The sequence below is a fragment of the Melopsittacus undulatus genome, chromosome 11, assembly GCF_012275295.1.
Source record: "Melopsittacus undulatus isolate bMelUnd1 chromosome 11, bMelUnd1.mat.Z, whole genome shotgun sequence".
In the NCBI taxonomy this organism is placed as follows: Eukaryota; Metazoa; Chordata; class Aves; order Psittaciformes; family Psittaculidae; genus Melopsittacus; species Melopsittacus undulatus.
The window spans coordinates 17330015-17346398 of record NC_047537.1 but is presented as its reverse complement, the minus strand read 5'-3'; the positions used below and the strand labels follow the sequence as shown (position 1 = coordinate 17346398).

Sequence of the window (16384 nt, the reverse complement as noted above, 5' to 3'; positions counted from 1 at the left end):
CAGGCAGAGGTCCTGGCTTCAGTCAAAAGACACATATATACTTCTGAAGGCCATCAGAACACAAGAAAGATGAGTTCCTTAATGTCACATTTGGTTATGAATTAGCCAAAGGTCTGTACATGTGAACTGGCATCACTGTGGTGACTTGTTCATGTCCATTGAAAAGGAAAAAAACAAACCTCAAGAGCCTCTAGGTTAATAAATCGTTCTTAAAACTAGAGCCGTTTGTTAATAGTTGAACTAGCCAGTATTATAGACCATGCAACAAATTAGATAGAGTCTTTCAGTCAAATATGTGAGAATAAGGACTTAGGCTTCTTACACCATCCACAAGTGATGTATACTCAGAGAAGTGATAAGCATTTTAAATCAAGCTCTGTTTATTACAAAACAGTTCTCCCTGTCCCTAACTGTCTGGCTAAGACAGATACTTAAACAGCAAGTGCTGGGAAAGCACTGGAAGTAGCAGTGGGACTTGCGCAGGCAGAATTCCCAAACGCAGGAAATCCCACAGTGGTTTATTTTAAATTGTCTTTCTTTGAACTTCAAATTACTGCTTTTCTGCTCTGCTGTGTCAATAACAATGCCTTTCTGTTCCCTACTGTCAAGCCTGACACTAACAGATTCCTGCTCACAGAAAAAGAAATGTGCTCATTTTAGTTCACAGCACCAGGCTCCCAAAATGGAGACTAACTTTCAGACAATAAGTGCCAGGTTTTAGCACTGAAATAGCATTAGCAATACAGAGAAGGTAAATTGGATGTCAGACACTAAAACCAAATCAGCAATTATGACAAGCATCTCTAAAAACACCTGAATTTCCTAAATGAGAAACAACAGCTTGCCAAGACATGGTTTTGAAAGTTGGGTTGGACTGACAAGCACAAAGCATAAAGCAAAACAACTCAAACAAAACAGAACACAGAAGGAAGGAGAGAAAACACACTGCAAAGGAACGTTCTGAACATAAAAAATACATCAGCTTGTACCAGTGACAGAAAACACCCTGGGGTCATTCCCTCCTTCACGTTCTTTCACAAGCCACATTTTATTAGCAAGACAAAAACTAAGTGCAATTGCCTTCTCATTGTGCTTCACTCCTACAGCTTTGCTCCTTTGCTCAGAGGATGCTGACAGTTATTTAGAGCACGCCATAGGCAGTGACACAATCATGCGATCCCCAACAACTGTGTTTAGGCTGAGGGGTGTGTTAGAAAGGTGTAACTTGTATTGAACTTCTCTGTTGTATACATGTAGAATACCTGATATTTCAAAGGCCATTCCCTACCAGTTCTGCATTGCTTTAAAACATGTTTAAGCACTTCTGTGGCACTTTCTACCAGCAACAGAGCAGCCTGTAAAAGGGAATGGTCAAACCTAAGTGCTGTTAAAAATCCTCTGTACCTCATCTGCTCTCTTTTCCTCCCCAGAAACATCATCAAAAGCAAACACCTTGCAGCAGAGCCTGCAAATGAACCAGATGGGGCTGTGTGGAAGCAATTTCACAGTTACAGACTTCCTGATATTAAATCAGGGGCACACAGCACACAGAACAGGAGTGAGTGCCCCTGCTCTGTGCCAGGCATCCTCCCAGCTACTTAGAATTTGACTAGGATTGCTACAGCTATAAATACATGTTCATCTTAGAATTGCATCTGGAAATAATACCTATGCCAGCATTACTGCTGCTAGGTGGATCAATTCATTCATAAGCCAAAACCAAAATCCATCCCCGTTTGCAGGCAGCAGTAGTTAGAAGTCAGTTCTGCTTGGAGTGATGCCTGTCACCAGAAAACTAGTGAGGCTGTCTTTAAATGAGTAAATTTCCATTTTTTCTCTTTTAACAAAAACAACAAAAAAAGAAGACAGAACACAGTAGGAATATCAAGTTGCCCTGGCTTCCCCCCCCCTTGCAAAAATGTGATCAGTCTTGCATTGTGAAAGGTTAGTCCTCACCTACCAGACAGTGAGTTGAGGCTCAGGTATTTCTTTCTAGCCATACTGCCCCAAAGTAATTCAAGTTTCAAATGAACCACTTGCTAAAAAAAAAAAATCTTAAACCACCCTTAAAGGCTTTTTGCTTTTTTCCTCCTTTATTTTCTTGTTTTCTTAAGCTATAAAAGCTATCAGCCACTAGAACGCTCATCCCTGTTAGATCTACTGAAAGCAGAACTGGACTTGGTTATGATCAAGTTACCATGGTTCATGCTACTGCAGGTTAACAGAGCTATAGTAATCAATCATCTTCACATCAAGCCCACAGCAACTACAGGTTGTTTAAGCCCCACCACAAACAGCAAAGGAATTTCAAGCCTTTCTAAATGGCTTTAGTTTGGGTTTGCTGTAGTCACACAGTTATCTTTGCTCTTGACACAGTGACCTGCTAGGCTGTCATAACTGGATCACAGTTGCAAGCCCTACAGCTTTGAAGGAAGTCACTTTGTGTGGCGTAACTCCAGATATTTCAAACTGTGGCCACACTTTAACCTTTTCTAACCTTTACTTTGAGTCATCAAACTGAAAACAAAATGTTGTATTATTCCACAGTTACTGCTGACACAAAACCAAGTTCCAGTACATCCACCAGCCTACCCAGTTAGTAACTGGCACTCTTTGGCCTGCCTCAATGCAAGCAAATCAAGACTCTTACCTGCTTGGGGCTCTATGGTCTTGTTGGAACCTGCATCCATGAAGACAAATCGGCCACCACCAAAGTCTTCACTGTAGTCAGAGAGATAGAGCAGTGAAGTATAGTCAAAAGAGCCGTAAGTTACCTAGGAGAAGAGAACATTACCAAAAGTCACTAAATTCTACTCATCTCTGCAAAGCTCAAATAATTAAACAGATGGATATGATGGGGTTTTCTAATTTTCAATTTTTCATATACTTCATAAAAGGTCTGAAAGCTGAGAACATTTTCTAGAAGTTATCTGTTTATTAGTCTCTCACATTACCATACATTTACATACAAGACTAGCATGTTGTGTTTATTATTTCCATTCTTAGCTTCCATAATTAAGTGCCCCTATTAATTTCTACCATAAGTCCACTGAGGTTAGCAAAAAACCACCCAGGGTCAAAAGCTGCACCTCTGCATTGCAGCAAGAAAACCAGAAGGGCTCAGCTCTATTTATACCATTTCAAGATAAATTTCATCATAAGGTTAATGAGACCCAAGAACAGCCTCTGAGTAATTGATTCCACCCACTAACTAGTCATGGAAAACCTCACTTTTTACTCCTTCACCAGCTACCATGCAGGAGCTTCACGGTAACAGTGAATCAGACCTCCCAAATGAGCACACATTTGTTGGAGGAATTTCCACTCTTTCCCATACAGGTTTGGTTTCAAAACTTTCAAATGTGATTTCCAACGTCTCTGCTTCTTCTTAGCCTACAGACCAAACACCCCATTTTTAAGTATAACAAGGTGATTTTCCCTCCTTTTAAAGTATTATTTTTGCTCAATATGTATGTTGAAGATGGCAAAAAGAAACACTATGTTTTAACAATCAGAGTGAAGCTATATAAATATTTAACACTGAGTTTAGCTGATTCGGAAAGTATTTCCATATCTACATGTCACCAACAGTTACAAATATACTTAGAAAGCAATGGCTGTATTCTCCAACTTCTTTACAGTGCATGACAGCTCCAGTTCTGCATTACAATGTCAAACAGTGAAATGTGCAGCATGGTAGTACTACATAAACACACAGCACTGGCAGACTGTTTTGACTGACCTGGTGACTGTTAGAGGCAGGTGCTACTTCCAAACTTAGAAGTTTCCTAAATATTTTCAATTATACATTACATGCATTGGTGCCAGTTAAATTTGGCTCAACAGCAGTTGTACTTATTCTTCCGTAAGGGCAGTGACTAAAGAGAACACAGCAGCAGATGGGATAGGAAGACATTTTCATTTTTACTCAGTTTATTATTTTGACCATAAGGGCTTAAAGGAAAAAAGCCAAATGTGGTGACACGCTGTGCTGCACAGTTTGAATCACTAGAATGAGAGAAACCTTTTGGAGATCCCCTCCTCCCCATATTTACCCATACCTTAGAAGCAATAAATGGGAAGTAATGAGCATATGGTGCTGCAGCTTTGCAGAGCTATTTTCACTTGCAGTGATTTGGTGATAAAACTTCCAGTCAGTTTAAGTCTTCCAGACAGTGAAGGCAGTAGCAAAGTGAAGAAGTTTATTCAATTCATACTTGCAAGTCTAATTCATTACAACTGCTTTTATGAACTCGAGTGGTGCAGCATTCTTTGCTCTGTCAGTGTGCTCTCCATCCTCTGCTAGGTGGCTGCATCAATTCTGAACTTTCACAAGCTGACTACAAACCATTGTAGTCATACCAAACACATGTGACTTCTACAGATGACTAATTTGGGAACCAAGTATGCATTGGAAAATGGCTTTTCTGTCCCTGTTCTTGTTCATAACTAACTCAGAAGGTAGCCAAGCCTGAGAAATGCAACACTATGAAAAGGAGATACTAAATTATACTCAGTTATTTCAAATGTTAGAAGTCTCCTACATATTTCAAATGTATTCATTACCCTGGTAATGATTTCTAATGCCAGAAAGGTTAATAATTGAACCAGAGTTCAAACTGTGAGAAAAGTCATCATTAAAAACAGCCATACAGGCACACTGCAACAAATCAGATCTCTATAGCTCCTTAGGAAGAACTGAACTGGAAAAAATGCAGGCATTTTCATTCAGTCTGATACTTTATACAGTTTAGTGTTCTCTTTTTAGGCACCCTTTATCCAATTAAGTCAAACATAGCTAATATTTAATGGTAGATGCTCACAATATTTATACAATACTTTAAAGACTATTATAAATACAGCTGTTTGTCAGAATTAGCCAGGCACATTTTGCAATACAACACCCTTGGGTTTTTGAAGGATGCAATTTATATGCAACTACACAGTTGTAGGAATATACAATGGGCTTGTAGTTACTGAGAAAAACATGCAGGACAGCAGCCTCTGCTTTCACTGCAGAAGAAAATACAAACATGTATTCACTTTCCAATCTGCATAGGTCTAGTATGGTATCTTCCAGAAATGAGTCAAAACTGCTCTTCCTGTGAGCCTCTACCTTTGTCTGAACAGATAAGCACAAAAACAGCCTTGATGCTACTTTCAGTGTTCCATATATTGGTACTAACTATTTAGTAGACAGTGTAAGCCACCAAAGAGCATGTCTCAATGATGAGGGGCTGTAGGTGAGCAAAATAACGGGTTTGAGCACACAAGAATAAGCTTCCTCAGATTTTAAAGACAATGCTGTCCTCAGGCATAAGTAAGATACTTTAATGTATTCCATTAAATGCCTAACAACATGAAGGGAATAAAAAGATCAAAAAGTCTGCTAGAATAGATAACAACTGCTATCAGCCTCGACAGCCAGAGGAGGGAGGGCTGGGAGAAAGTTTTGGGAGATGGAGAGCATATCACAGGTAGAGAGATTTGAAGGTTTGGCCTGTTCAGCTTAAGAGAAAGAAAGGCTGATAAGGGACATGACTGCTACCTATAAATACATGCAGATGGAGCTGGGAGAAGGGGAAAAAATAGCTATAAACTGACAAGTTCAGGCTAAAAAAGAAGAAAATATAAAAACAAAACCTGATCTTATGGCACATGATCCTGACAGTTCTGTGAAGGATAACAGGATCCTTGCCCAGGCAGGGGACTGCAGATATCTTAAAGTCCTACATCACTTCTATTAGAGAACATTCTAAGACTATACTGCTGTCAGAGTTGAGCATGCAACAGCAATTCCATTATAAATCAGACATTTGAAAAGCTCAGCTCCAAACAAATTCCATCCAGGATGAAACTCCAAATCTTCAGCCAACATTCTTTGATTTAGATCCTTATAAATTCAACAAGATTAAATGAGTCATTTGGATGATTTCAGGGTTTCCATTCCTATGTAACTAAAACCCAAATAAGTTTTAGGGAATTAAAAAAAAACAAAGTAAAGCCTTATACAGACGTGATAGATCTGTGCTACTCCATTATGCAGTTAAAATCTTTCAAAACAAGAAAATTCAGATTGAAAAATACAACTGCAATGGACTCAGTAATAAAGGAAAAAAAGCGAGGGGTACTCATGTGCTTCAAGAAGCCGACATCTTTGAACCAGCAGCATCAGACTTTGAAGCAAAAAATGTATCAGATTCTTTTTTCAAAGGCTTAATTTTAGCTTTCTTTTGGAAAGGGTCAAGGGAGAAAACTCTGAAGTCTTCTAGGAACAATTTTCACCTTAATTATTATGCAGGAATACATAAAGCAGTTTGTTCAGTTCCAAGGGGAAAGGATAAATAGTGTTAGATCACAAGAATGTCCAATAATCTGGCAAAAGGTCTAACGTGCTGAGTTTTATCGATCTTTCTTCAGCTTCCCAGTATTCACACTTGGAGTAGAGGGCAAGATGCTCCATCCCTGGCAGTGTTCAAGGCCAGGCTGGACAGAGCCTTGGGCAAGGTATCCCTACACACCTTGGTGGGTTGGAACTGTATGATCTTAAGGTCCTTTCCAACCCAAACCATTTCATGATTCTATGAAAATTATCTGCACCACTACCTCTGGTCCTAGGTCCACGTCAATTGTTAATCATGGCTTTTTAAACAAGCAGCATCCAGAAGCTGGTCTCCTCTTCGTTATATCAGTGACTGCAAATTCCACTCTGCATTATCTCCTCTCAAACCGTGGCTGTATCAAGTACCACTATCACCACAGTGACAGTGTTTAAGCTGCTTCTACTTACATGACAAGAAAGGGTGCAGGAGCTTACAATAATGTATTGAGCAACAGACCTGATACTTCCCCCAGTGACTTTTTCAAGGAAACATTTTAAAAGCAAGGAATATTTCTCTGGTTTTTCATCGTAGGTGTTTCAGGTCATAGATTTCAAGGTACCCTGCCTACATACAACCTCCAGCACTGAAGCATTACTTAGATTTTGATGGGTTAACTTTTATTTGTTTGCATCTTTGATAATCCATGACTCCGGAGTGACTCAAATGTTTCAATCCTGAAGATGTGAAATGTGGGTATCCTGGTGTGGGGATTTTTTGTTTCTTTGATTTTTCCATTGTTAGTTTGTACTCTGCTGTGCTGCACAGAACCTCTGAACCCAGTTAACTTGAGAAATACACTCACTACCAATCCCCATTGAGAAATGTGAAGTATCAAGCAATGAGCTTTACAGATAGAAAACTGAATTAAAAGAAAGTCACCATGCTTCCATTCTAAGAACAATAAAATATTAAATTACTGAAAGAGGGTATCAGACCCCATTAATGTACACATTCACATATAACTGAAACACAAGTGTTAAGAGTTTATCAAGAGGCTCAGATCAACAACAGCAACCAATTGACCACTTTAAAATAGATTCTGCTAGAGCTGGCTGAAAGAGCAATATCCTAACTGGGAACACAGGTTTGATGGAACTGAAACACCCTGTAGGTACAGGTCAATTTAAATCAATGTTTCTGACAACAGAGAATCTCAAGTAGTCATTCACACAGTTTAGGCAATCTAGCAGAGCTAACTTAGAGAAAATAAAAAGCAATATAATGGGCAATGTTTCTGAAACTCATCCTTCCACTAGGCTCATCCCCCAAAAGATTTTTTACAAGCACCAGTTTTCAAACCATGTTTTATTGTTTCATATAAAACGGCTTCTAAGTGATCTAATAATAACGGAATACATTTGCATCCCATCTCAGCCTCCTACTTACCTTGTCAACGTGTGGGTGCCAGTATTCATCGTGTGTTGTCTTGGCTTCTGTGCTGTTTATTCTTGAGAAGAAGGTTGGCTTAGTGAGGTACATGGAAGAAGAGTTGATACCAAATGCCTGAGCAATCCTTTGTTGAATTCTCTGTCTCACATCTCTGCAAAGAACACAACACAGCATGCTAAGTGACACCTCCATGCTTCTTCTGCGTTCTTCATTCACTGTTACTGCTCCTTTAGAGCTAAGCTTCTTCCTCAGCTAATAAATCATAGGGAACATACGCCTACACTCTCTCTTCTTTTGCCTTAAGTAAAGGAGATCTATGACATCAAAAAAAAGAGTGTGTTGGGTTGGAGTTGGTTTTAGTTTTTCTAATTCTCAAAAAGAAAAGATTAAAGTTTCTCACATACACATTTTTAACCCAAAGCAGACAACCAGAAAGCTGTATCTTCATAAAAGGCTGTCTCTGAAGGGCCTTCAACTATTTTAACACTAATTTTAAACTGATTGATGAAGTTCCTACCACCATGAAACTCACTGTTCTCTGCCAACATATGCATTGGTGTTAGGACTATACAGAACGGCTTGTATAGCAGCATCCATCCTTCAGGACAGCTACTGGTTCATACAGGGCTAGAACGGGACTGTCTAGATCTGCCAGCCTTAGTTCAGCCAACAGCACTTTTAAAGAGAGGGGATTTGTGATTACTGAGTAATACCACTGACAAATCCCACCAACAAACACATACAGGTAGTATCTAGCTTTGAGGAAATTGAAAAACCAGCAAAGAATGCAGTAACACAGTGAGATGAAAGGAAAACATTGGGTGTTTCTTGAAGATGTAATCCTCTATGCTTAAAATCTTTATACTGTTTTCTCCGAATTTCTACACTTTCTTAGCTGTTGTATTCCACAAGTACTAAACCAATGCAAAATGTGTTGCTCACATCCTGTCCCTCGCCAACAACAAAACAAGACTATGTACAGATTTCATTTTTAACCTGTCACACTCTGCACTTTTAGGGGTCAATTCACGCTATGTTACATGTGAGGTATCAAAACCATCAAATGAAGTTAGAGCAGAGATCTTCAGGTATTGACATGGCTGCATGAACTGAGCTTTCAAGTTGAGAGGTATGTAGTGGTAGTTTGGAAACTTGACAACAGGAAAGGATCTGGAGGTGCTTCTCATGCCTGTGGAAGCCTGATCTTTCTCTCTCATCTCTAAGTAGGCCTTCAGCAGAGGCTGCCTTGCATTTCCCAAAAAGCATGAAGTGTAAACACCCATTTCACTTCAGGAACTGAGAGCAGCTGGCACTCTGAACAACCAACACAGGAATTAATAGCCTAACCCACAGACACTGAAACAGCCTATTCCCTGGCTCTGACAGCAGGCGGCCAGTAGCCACAGCCAGCTGGAACAGATCTACTCTGAAGCAATTAGGCCACAGCCTTGACATAACTTTAAAGCTCCAGTAGTTGTATTGCTCTCTAAAGCAGTGCTGCTTCCTCTTTCAGGCTGATTCCTTTTCCACTTTTACAGCCTTTCTAACAGGACCTGCTGTCTGGTGTTTATAAGGCTCTGTTGAAGCTCCACTCCTCTTCGAGGCTTACGTGCAATGGGTTTAGCCAAGACTGAATGTTTTACAAACCAAGCAGGAAGCAAAGCTCTACTAAAGTGCTCCTGATAGACAAAACAGCAAGAGAACATCTACCTGGTTTGGACCAGCCAATGGTTATCAAAAGAAAAGGAAAATAAACTGAGCAATTTAAGTATCATGCAAAGAGAAAATAGGATTTTTCAGCAGGCAGGGGAATTAGTGACTGAGAAGACAGCATAAAGAAGCAGTGAGGTGACAGGTCTAAAGGTGTGACTGTAGGTGCCATCTGGCACAGGACCCACGCAGCTGGTTTCTGGGAGTGTAAGTATACTGCTGGCCTCTTATTTCCCTGCATGCTACTGACTTCAAGCATTACTTTTAATCGCAGTAGCTTCTTCAAGTGCATGAAGTGAAGAGAGCTGCCAGCCTTGGACTTCTTCAGTCATCTTATGTGTTCCTGCCTTTTCCTTCCCTGTGAGCTGTCACCCTACATATCACAGCATCACTCAAGAACAATCAAGGCAATAATGGCATATGTAGTGGACTAACATGAATTTGATGCATGTAAATAATTTGCCATTCAACAAAACAAACGGTGAACTATAAAAAAATACCCACTGACTGTAATGCATCTTGGACTAGGCTTCAGAAAACAGGTATTTACCCTTTGCCCTTAAAGCTGTACTAACATGTAATACAGACACCATGGCATCATATATCCAGTGAGAAAACTCATAGTCTTCTTTCAAGAAGGAGATCTACAGGTAAAAGAATACTGACCATTCACATCAGGGCTCAATGAGCAAGCAGGGTTAACTTGCCTGTAACAAGAAGCTGAAAATAAAGCAAAAGTAACTTTACTTGATGTGCAGACGGCAAAGTAATTCAAAGTTAAGACTATGGGGAAGAGGACACTTAATCTCTTACTTTGCCTTCAGTGCTCTCAAGCATATTTGTGGGAGCTGGGGAATAACCAGATAATGTTTTCAGCATGTGCTGGATTAGGCCCTGAAGTCAGTAGGAAGCAATTTATTAATTTCAATGAACATCAACTCTAACATGGAAAAAACAAGCAAAGTAACCAAAACTCATGTATTGGTCATGGGAAACAGAACCCCTTTCCAACAAACTTTGCTCATAAAAAAAGCCATTCACAGGATGACCTTTTGAAAGGAAAATGGTAGGGACAGAAAAGAAATAGTCAAGACTGGATTCACATCCCATAGATGCTCTTGATTTTTAAGCATGAAATACTATCCTGATACATAAACTGTCACCTGATACACCTCCAACATAGCACTGCACTATCGTAACAGCAAGAAAATCTTAGCTTGCAGCTGATGTAACAAAAACACCCACTAACAAGTTTGATGCCGAAGGCAAAGGTGCCTGTGTGCTGCAGGAGGTATGTTTTGCAGGGTGCTTTGTGATAATCTTTGCTGCTTTTCAATCCACACTGTCACATTTACCCCACTACAGGAGTCACCAACAGGTTGACAAACTTGTCAGCACAAACATGACCTCTGCTTCAAACTCCATAAGGTATCTCATGTGCCCTCTCCAATAGCAAATTTAACAGTATACATGGGAATTAAATGTTTACCTTGCAGTAGAACACAGGAATTACTTCTTTTAGAGATCAAAGCATTCCCTAAAATCCTGTGAAGCATGTATCTGAACACACGTCTGTACTCCAGCTCATTCTGTGCCCAGGGTATGCCAAATACAGCACATAGCTGTTTCTCAAAGCCTGTAAAAACTTCTGTACAGCCTGCTTTCCACTGACCTGGCCATCTCAACACTTACCAATATCATGACTGCAAGTTCTTCTTTGCCTCCCTTAGTCTTCCAGACACAGCTGATACAGTATTGATAACATTCTGCAGGACAAACACTCTGTATTTCATGTGTAAATCACATGACAAGATAAGCCAAACTTCAGCTTAGAAGGTGCTAGCAAGGAAGGAAGGAATGGGCCAGCTTGGATCTGATAGAGCAAGAGCCTCACTGTTCCCTCAACCACTTGTCATGCACTCAGAAGCGGCAGGAGCCTCCCCTCCCTTCTTGATCCTGGCCCAATCATTCTTCATTCTCTTTCCTTCATGTCATCCATCTATCAAAAACTCTTGGGAGAGCTCTATTACAAATACTTCCTTCTGCTGGAGATTGTAAGCATTTATTTTCATGATCACAGCAGCTATTCTATTATTCAAATTGCTTTGGGCATACCCTGGCTCTGATCAGATGCATTAAACAGAGCTCTGCTATGGCAATAAATACACAGGTACAGCACCCAGTCAACAATACAAGCAAAATATTAATCCCTCCCAGAACTTCTCACTGAGTCACTGGATAGTACTAAAATGCACAGGGCAGACTCAGGGAAAGACAGAACAGAAAGCTCTGAAAAGAACACATGACCACATGCCATAAAAACAGTTACTGAAATCCACTTTGGATTCAGAGTGATGAGAGGGGGGGAAAAAAAAGCCAGTGAAGTATCTAGAAGTCTAAGGAACACAGAGCTTAAAACAAAAGGTGTTCATTAGATTGCAGAGTTGTCAGATCAATGTATCAGCAGCAGCGTAAAGGACAGAGTAAAATTACAAGTGCCACAGAGAAGTTTCTGTGAAATACAAGCTCTGCCAAGCCTGAAGATGCAGTTAGGAGCCATCACAAAGCACAGTTCAAGTACAGTGACAGGAACACTTAAAGCTTTGCAGACCTGTACAGCTTCTCTAGCTCAGTTGTCAGCATCTCTGTGCTGTTCCCAGTGACAAGCCCCAAAGGCAGCAGAAGCAGACAATGCAACGCTCTTTGAGAGCCAGAAAGTTTTAACAGAAAACATGAAGAACTTCACACATGAAGAAGAAATGAAGGGAGAAAGGCAAATTATCAGCTCCTTCCTCTGCTATTTCTATAGCTCTACTGCAACTTGTAAGATATTCAAAATAAATCTTTGACAGTGCCATTTTCTGCTGAAGTCACAACCCTTAAACCAAACATCGGATTTAAAGGTCTCTCTTCAGGATAAAGATGCATTTATTACATGGAACAAGAGGAATTGCTGTAATATGCTTGGCAGATGGTGGTTAAACCATCAGCCTACAAACCATAACTGATTCTGAGGCAACGTAATTTTGACAGAAACCATTTAGAAACCAGCCTCCTGGCTCAGAATGCCTGCTCAGATGTGTTATGGTTGCAATCAGTAATACTCAGACATGAATTACATTCAGTTAGGCCTCTCGAGAGTATATCTTTAAACTGACCTTGGTAGGTAACTGAATGTAATGAAGACAAATGCTCCCAAGAACAGCATAAAATCATTCATTAAGGACATAAGGTCCTATAGCCCATGTTAAAGCACTGCCATTAATATGAAAAGAAGCATTTAATAATACATTTTGTATTAGATTTGTACCCAGCAGACCAAAATGTCTCCTATATTGGCATGAAATACCAATGGAATACTGATATTTCCTAGCAGCTGTCTCATCTCCCAGAATAAGGATCAGAAATCCATAAAAGCTGTTGAAAAGCTGAATGTTTCTATTCATATGAAACAAATACTCTTTAGGAAGACGCTGCCTCCATACAGCCATGGTATTTCTACAGATTCTTTGATCTTCTACAGAAAGGAAGGCAAAACAATTACCATCTTCAAAATACTCTCCACTATTTTGGTGAGGCAGTAACTCCATTGTCTGTATACAGTCAAAGTTCAATAATAATCAAGAAAGCAGCTTGCAAACTGCTCTAGTGGAAGGTGTCCCTGCCTGTGGCAGAGGGCTGGAACTGGATGAGCTTTAAGGTCCCTTCCAACCCAAACTACTCTGTGATTTTGGGGGGGGGGGGGGCAGAAGTGAACACATTTTAAAATAAGTTCATCTATAAATATAACAGCATCTAAAAAAATGTTGTTGAATGGAAATAAGCTTTAACTGGTTCTTATTTTAAGACAAATAAAATTACTATACTAATGAAAAGAATAAACCTATTTTGGCTACTTCATAGTACTTCCACCACTAGAGGGAGGTCATATTCCTTCCCAAGGGCAAAGAAAAAAGGCCAAAAGAGTTAAAATGTTCAAGCCAGATATATTTTAAATTATGAGAAGGCAACTGAAACACATAACTAAAGATTTACTATGTCTAGTCAACGAAGAATGCTTGTACCTAAACTTTGGCCACACAGCTTCACAGACACAAGAAACTCATTACGTCTGTTGTCTTTGTTAAGTATATGAGCAGGTCCACAGGAAAGTGAGAAGCATCAGATGCTAAAGCTATTACATTATAGAGCTATTTCATATTCTGTCTTCTTACAGGGAAAGTATGCTCTGCTCCTCTAGCCAGCACATCAGTAATTTGAAGTCCTTCCACTTCCTGCTTTACCATTTTTAAGGTTGTGCTACACTTCACCCAAAAAAAACCACAAGCTCCTGATGTGGCAATAGCATAGGATTGTCTATCATCTAACACAACACGTTTTGGATAATATGTGTGAAATAAGAGTCAATGCTAAAGGATTTTACATCCCACCTATTAATGTTCCAGCAAATAAGCACAAAATTGAGATGAAGCAACTCTCCTTGCTTGCAGGGCATCAACCTCCTACACAGAAAGGAAAAGGTGCGGTGCTGCCACTATTCTGATTACATTTACACCATAAACACTGCCCTGACATTGTCATGCAGCTAAACATAAAGCAGCTGATGTTATTGAGCAGGGAATCACCAAAAGGCCTTTCTACTTATTTTCCTCAAGGCATCTTAATTCTCACAGACATTGCTATTTTGAGCTGCAGAATCAATTGGACATCTGAATCTAAAGGACAATCCCCTCCCAACCTGCAGTCCACACAAGAAATAAAGCTATGTGCTGTGGTTCATCCAGCAGTTATTGAAAAGCTTTACCGATATAATGCAAAATCCTCTTCTGTGAAGATGTCTTGAATTTTGTCCCCAAAGTACCTGAAAAATTAAACAGGTCTGAAAGAGCAGTCGCTGAATCAAGAGTGCCTGAGCAGAACCAAGGTGCATTCTCACCCCCAACTGTGTTTTATCCACAACCAGAAAGTGAAAACACAAAAGAATCCTATAAATACTTTTGAACATAAAATGCCAAAGCATTGCTAAATGATTAAATGCTAAAAGATTTAAGGATCAAGAGGCAGCAACTGTTAATGGCGTATCCCAGACATGAAAACAGTCTGCCCACACCATGAAATACACACTTGGATTCAAATTTAAGGGTTCAAGCTACTTGATCTCTTCCACTGCTGACAAACCAGACTATAACTGTGAAAAAATACTACTATTTACCAGTGTAAGAACTCTGAAAACAAAGGTAATGGTAGTTTTCAAAGAGCCCAGTTCAACACAAGATCAGTTTCCCTGCCACAAAAGCACTATAAACGGTCATGGAAACTGTGGTGACTCTACCCAGCTCCTACAGTCTGCCATTTCTAATTCCAGCCCACAGGGTCTGAAAAAAGTGGAAAGGCAATGAGGACAGAAGGTGCAGGGTAACAAGAGGCAGCAAGCCACAGCCCCCTTTACCTGTACAGATTAACAAAATGCTTCCCCAGGGAAAGAGCTCCGGAGTGCAAGTCCAAAATTGAGGCCTGGGAAAAGAAACAAGAAAACAGGGCAAATGAGCATGAAAAGGTTTTATCATTATTTAACTTTGACCTTTAATAACTGTCCCAAGCTGGCTCTCGTTTTTCACAGCCTCCCAGTATTAGTTTCTAGCGTTCAGATTCACATACTAATGCTTATTTTACAATTACAAACCTCCTGCAGTTTGCTACAAGTGCATAAAATATTAAAGTCCTATGAAAAAAGCATAGAACTTCTACTCCTGAGATTCAGATCTGACAGAGAAGTGCCAAAGCTTTCCTCCATGGGCTGGGAGGAAGACGCTGTGTTCCAAGATCCCTCCTTGAAGACATTTCCCTTCCACACAAAGATGACTGATTTTCCAATATTTGTGGAGCACTCAAATAGCAGCACTAATATTTATCTTGCCCAACATTTGTTATTAAAACTTCTCCTTCACCATGAGTTCCTGTATACTTCTCATATTTAATACGGACATAAAAGTCTGTTTAAAAGAACAATTATAATTCTAAGGCTTACTAGAGCCAAACTTCTTTGCCTCAATTTCTAAACCACTGTAAAAGGAAACCAAAGAGTGAAAAGTTTTTACAGATGAAAATTCAATCTATTTCTTCATCCAATTCAAGCTGAGCTCCAGACCAAGCTAAAGAGATTCACATTCAGATTTGCCAGGAGGAAGAGCTACCTCTCAGGTCTCTAAATCCTCTCTCTAAATCAAGTCAAGTACACTTTTGTATGTCCCTTGCTGTCCACAAAATACATGTTTGTTTTGCCTCACTTAACCAGTACTTAAAATATATAGCTGCCTAATAGCTGGTTTATTTATTTATACTGGAAATACCAAGTAGCAACAGTTAATTAACTTGACCAGCACCAAAGTAATGACATCTTTGCTATACAATTTCCAGGCAAACACACGCATCTTGGATTTTGGCATTTCTTGATGCATGACATACCATTCCCATTATTCTAACAAAATCCAAACATTAATAACACCAGTAGGTATGCCGCCTGGAAAGAATTATACCTTCCATCTCACCAGGAACAGGAATTTCTGGGCATGGTTGGAACAGAACTGTTTGAAGCTACTTTGTCTCTATACCCAAATGCAGACAGGCTGGTGAATGAGCGGAAGCAAATCATCAGTCCAGAGGCATGCAAGAGCTGCAGTGCTGGGCTAGCAACACAGCTTCATGCTCACTCTTAGTCTCAAAGCACTTTTCTCTCACCTCCTCTGGATCAATGTTGGAGGAAGACACTCATGAGAGTCTGTCAGTAAAAGAAAATTGCTGCAGGCTCGATTGAGCTTCAGAGGTAGATCAGAAGAATTCCACTAAAGTCTCCTTCTGAAAGGGATATAATAACTTTCTTTTAATAACCCTACCCAAACAAT

The 16384-nt window shown here is 39.8% G+C and overlaps 1 protein-coding gene across 1 annotated transcript in view; it reads right to left on the bottom strand.

Moving 5' to 3' along the window:
- OGFOD3 (2-oxoglutarate and iron dependent oxygenase domain containing 3) overlaps positions 1-16384 on the bottom strand; it is a 41232-nt gene that overhangs the window by 14789 nt on the left and 10059 nt on the right. The window contains exons 5-8 of the mRNA XM_031044831.2: positions 14932-14996; positions 14287-14343; positions 7770-7923; positions 2651-2774 (exon numbers count right to left, since the gene is read on the bottom strand). Coding sequence (XP_030900691.2) covers positions 2651-2774; positions 7770-7923; positions 14287-14343; positions 14932-14996 — 400 coding nt within the window. The remainder of the gene's footprint in view (positions 1-2650; positions 2775-7769; positions 7924-14286; positions 14344-14931; positions 14997-16384) is intronic.